Source organism: Malaclemys terrapin, chromosome 1 (genome assembly GCF_027887155.1).
Source record: "Malaclemys terrapin pileata isolate rMalTer1 chromosome 1, rMalTer1.hap1, whole genome shotgun sequence".
Classification (NCBI taxonomy): domain Eukaryota; kingdom Metazoa; phylum Chordata; order Testudines; family Emydidae; genus Malaclemys; species Malaclemys terrapin.
In genome coordinates this window covers 349,393,853-349,398,538 of record NC_071505.1, presented here as the reverse complement: position 1 = coordinate 349,398,538, position 4,686 = coordinate 349,393,853, and the positions used below count along the sequence as shown (strand labels likewise).

The following is a 4,686-nucleotide window of genomic DNA, read 5'->3' as shown; positions in this document are numbered from 1 at the left end:
AGCCACAGAGCTGCAGCCTGGGTGTCACAACCTTTACTCAGTTTTGTTTCCAATTGTTGTTGTTGCTACATAACTTCAGGCATCTCACCAGTGAAAAGAACCATTGATCTTTTCTTCTCAGATGGTTCACTCTCCCATTATCCTCTGACCCCCTGTCTGTACTCTCCTTCCCCATCCCAGGGTGCCCTGATTCCAACAGCACGCTGGATGCTAGTGTCTGCTTCATGCTCCCCAGTCATCCCTGGCTCCCACAACCTCTGAGCTGCCCTATGCCCACCACAACTCTTCCTCTGCAGGGGCTGAGGTGCCTCCCATCACACCTGCTCCCTTGGCTGGAGGGTAATCAGTGACTGTGTCTCACCAGTGAGAAGCTCACAAATGAATGGCAAATACCAGGGCACCTGTACTGCTTTTCTTGTTGCACTCATAGACGCGGCATGAAGCTTCGGGGACTGCTACACAGGAACAACTCGCAAGCCAAGAAGTTTGCACATTATACAATGAGAGATGGAAACTGTGGGACCTGTGAGGGCCTAGATAAATACAGCTGCCACGTGCAGGAGCCACTGGCAGATGCCTGAAACAGTGGGCCACTGGAACCTAGACGTTAAACCCAGGATGCTCTGGGACCATTTCTAAGCCAGCTCTGTTAGCCATTCACGGTGACGCTTGTACATACATTCCTCAGTGCAGAGATTTTATGGGCTCAGGTTATACAATTTCTCACCTAAAATATTCATCCATGCAGTGTGTCACGGGATCCCGCAGCCTCGTGAAATACCCACCTAGTGTCCCATTTCCCAGGCACCACAGTCACATGAGAATTTCTCCCCATAGGGCTAAACTCACCACTGTCACAAATAGAAAAAATGCCTTAAGTAAACTCAGGCTTGAGCATGCAGGCAAAATGCCTCCAGCTGACTCCTGGGGACATGTTCGTAGTTTCCATGGACAGAAGGGACCATTGTGATCATGTAGTCTGACCTCCCGCATAGCACAGGCCAGAGACCTGCCATGAAATAATTTGTGTTTGAACTAGAGAAGGTCTTTTAGAGCAGTGGTTCTCACCAAGGGTACACGTACCCCTAGGGGTGCAGAGAGGCCTTCCGGGGGGTATGTCAACTGCTCTAGATAGTTGCCTAATTTTACAACAGGCTACATGAAAAGTAGTAGCGAAGTCAGTACAAATAAAAATTTCATACAGACTTGTTTATACTGCTCTATATACTATACACTGAAATGTAAGTAAAATATTTGTATTCCAATTTATTTACTTTATAAGTAAATGGTAAAAATTAGAAAGTAGCCATTTTTCAGTAATAGCGTGCTGTGTCACTTGGGTATTTTTATGTCTGATTTTGTAAGCAAGTAGTTTTTAGGTGAGGTGAAACTCGGGGTACACAAAACAAATCAGACTCCTGAAAAGGATACAGTAGTCTGGAAATGCCGAGACCCATTGTTGGAAAGAAACATCCAATCTTGGTTTAAAAATTGTTCCCATGGTTAATTACTCTCACCATTTATAAAGTGTATACCTTATTTCCCATCAGAATGTGTCTAACTTCAACTTCTAGCCATTGGATTGTGTTAGACCTTTCTCTGCTACACTGAAGAGCTCACATTAATTATTTGTTCCCCATGTAGGTACTTATAGACTGTGACCAAGTCTCCCCTTAGCACTATAAGGCAGGTTTTCAATTCTTTACTTATTCAGTAAAAGCAGCAAAGAGTCCTGTGGCACCTTATAGACTAACAGACGTATTGGAGCATGAGCTTTCGTGGGTGAGCTTTTGTGGTATTCATGCCCATTCTGTTGAGCACAAAGTCATAGCCCAGCAGGATAATGTCTGTTTCCATGGGGGAAACTTGAATCCTTTCCAACATAGGAATTGCATCATGGATCAGGCCTATGGTCCATCTAGTCCAGTGTCTTCCATCTGACAGTGACAGTGCCCAGTGCTGTAGAAGAAGGTGTTAGAAACCCAGCAGTGGGTAGATGAGGGGATGAATTGACTATCAGGAGGTTGTCACCCTAATGCCTAACTGCTAGAGATTGGCTTGTGCCCTGAAACACATTGGCTTATGGGCTTTCCAAAATATTTATTTAGCTGTTACTATTGTAACTGGATAGTCTCACTATCCATGTAAATGTCCAAAGACTTCCTGATCCTTGCTTAGCTCATGGACCCAATTATGTCTTGCGACAATGAGTTCCTCAGTCTAATTAGGCATCAAGTGAAGAAAGCATTCTTTTTTTATCTGTTTTGAATTTGCCACATTTCAGTTTAACTGAATGTCCTCTTTTGATCTTGTGTTATCTACCAGTCATCCCTCTGAAACTTCTCTATCAATCAGTAATTTATAGACTTTTCTCATATCCCCTCTTATTCATCTCCTTTGTGAGGTAACAATTCCAGTCTCATCAATCTCTCTCTATATGAGAGTTTCCCCAGGCCCTTGATCATTCTCGTTGTTCTTCCATGAACCCCTCTGGCTCTGCAATACCCTGTGTGAGAATGTGCCCAGTACTACACAGAAGAGTTCAGAGGAGGGTAAAACATAGATTGACTGATCTCATGGCACTGTATTTTCTGTAGGATTCCCCATCCTACTGTACAGTGATTCCCAGATCCCTGTACTGAATTCATATAGTTAAATTAGAACCTCATAAGAAGTTTGAGGAGTACAAATTTTTCCCTCCAATTCCCTCCAGTTATTGACATCCAAGTTTCTCTGCCATCATGCCGCCCATTCACCTGGCTTGGTTAGCTCCTTCTGAGAACTTCTCTGCACTTGAGTATGACCTCAATAATCTGGTGCCTTCGGTAAATGTTCCCACCTCACTGCTCACCCCCCTTTCTAGATTGTTAATAACTATAAAATATTTACAGTGCTATTTCTTATAAACTGTGTAAAACCCCTTGCTTTGCTTCTCTCCCTTCACAGGCACCTTGAACATTTCTGAGCCCGACCAACGCATCAACTATCTCATGGCAGCTTTCAACCTCACCCCCTCTGAACCTTCACCATTTATCCTAATGGGCATCCCAGGCCAGGAAGTAGCCCATATGTGGATTTCCATCCCTTTCTCTACATTCTACATTATCAGCTTGTTTGGAAATTTCATGCTTCTGTTTATTGTAGGCAAAGAGCAGACCCTGCACAAGCCAATGTACCTGCTGCTCTGCATGCTGGCGCTCACAGACATTGGCATGTCTACCTCCGTTATGCCAAAGGCACTGTGTATATTATGGTTCAATTTGAAAGGCATTACTCTGGGTGGTTGCCTCACCCAGATGTTCTTCATTCACGCAGTTTCTGTTATGCAGTCAGCCGTCCTTGTGACAATGGCCTTTGATCGTTACATTGCCATATGTAACCCTCTGAGATACACCACCATCCTCACCAACGCACGAATAGCTAAACTAGGGCTTGTGGGTTTGACAAGAGCTGTTCTCTTTATTCTGCCAATGCCCCTACTCGTGAGCAGGCTCCCATTCTGTGCCAACCGCATTATCCCCCACACGTACTGCGAGCACATGGCTGTGGCGAAGCTGTCATGTGGGGACTTCACAGTCAACAGGATGTATGGCTTGGTGGTAGCATTTGTGGTCATTGGGTTGGACCTGACGCTCATTGCCCTGTCCTACAGTCTGATCATCAGGGCTGTCCTCAGAATTTCCTCCAAGACAGCCCACCAGAAAGCCCTTAACACCTGCACATCCCACATCTGTGTGATGCTGATGTCTTATACTGCCTGCCTCTTCACCTACCTGACACAGAGGTTTGGTCAGGGAATTGCTCCCCATGTGCATGTCACCTTCGCTAACTTCTATCTACTTGTCCCCCCCATGCTCAACCCTATCATTTATGGAGTCAAAACCAAAGAGCTTCGTGATAAAGTGGACAAATACACTTGCAGAAGGTAATTGCTGGTGACCACTGACTTTAAGGCTGAGCGAAAAGAGGGGGAATGGACATCTCCTCATTAATCAAGAGTGCTCATCCCTGTGGAAGTTGAGAGTCTGAGAAGCTTCTGACACCTAACATCTTATCACTCCTCACAAAGCACTGCTCTCTCCGATGCTGAGTTCCCTCTTTCTGATCATCACCTGATCTCTTTCAGTGTCACCCATCAACCCCCGATCCTACACACCCTATCACTCAGCCTTTCTGTGACTACCAGACCACCAGAAGATACTCCACTTTTCTGACAGAACGTGGGTTTCTATTAGTTCCTGTGTGAATGGGGTTCTTAATCAGTTCGACAAACTGAAGCTACACTTTTACATAGCTAAAGACAAAGAAAGAAACTACAGTGCTGAGCAGCGATATAGTGAACAAAATTTACCTGATTTTTTCTACTTTTAATTCTTCTGTAATCCTGGAGAATAAAGCAAATGTTTCAGATGGAAAGTGGAAAGATAGTAAAGTTGCTGCAGGAATTGAGGCTAGAGCGTGTTGGTTGGAGTTGTGAAACTGTGTGTTGTTGAGAACAGGACTGGTGTGTTAAACTATGATATCATCTTTGTTTCACATTACTTACCACTTTGCACAGTCAATTTTAGACTTTCTTTTAGCTGGACCTTTCAAAACACACCTTAACCATTCCCATTGTCAAAGATATCAAGAGCAGGTGTCAAAATTTCATGTTAGAGTTTGTGAAACAGGTGAAACAGGGATTAT

General features: G+C 44.3%; 1 protein-coding gene across 1 annotated transcript; it reads left to right on the top strand.

Annotated features, from left to right (window-relative positions):
* Positions 1-2,990: 2,990 nt before the first annotated feature.
* On the top strand, positions 2,991-3,929 carry LOC128832765 (olfactory receptor 52P1-like). Its single transcript, XM_054020365.1, has one exon. The coding sequence runs from the start codon at positions 2,991-2,993 to the stop codon at positions 3,927-3,929; it is 939 nt and encodes a 312-aa protein (XP_053876340.1).
* The last annotated feature ends 757 nt before the right edge of the window (positions 3,930-4,686 follow it).

Coding starts and splice junctions, on each gene's coding strand:
- LOC128832765 (XM_054020365.1), top strand. CDS start 2,991: ATGGCAGCTTTCAACCTCACCCCCTCTGAACCTTCACCATTTATCCTA.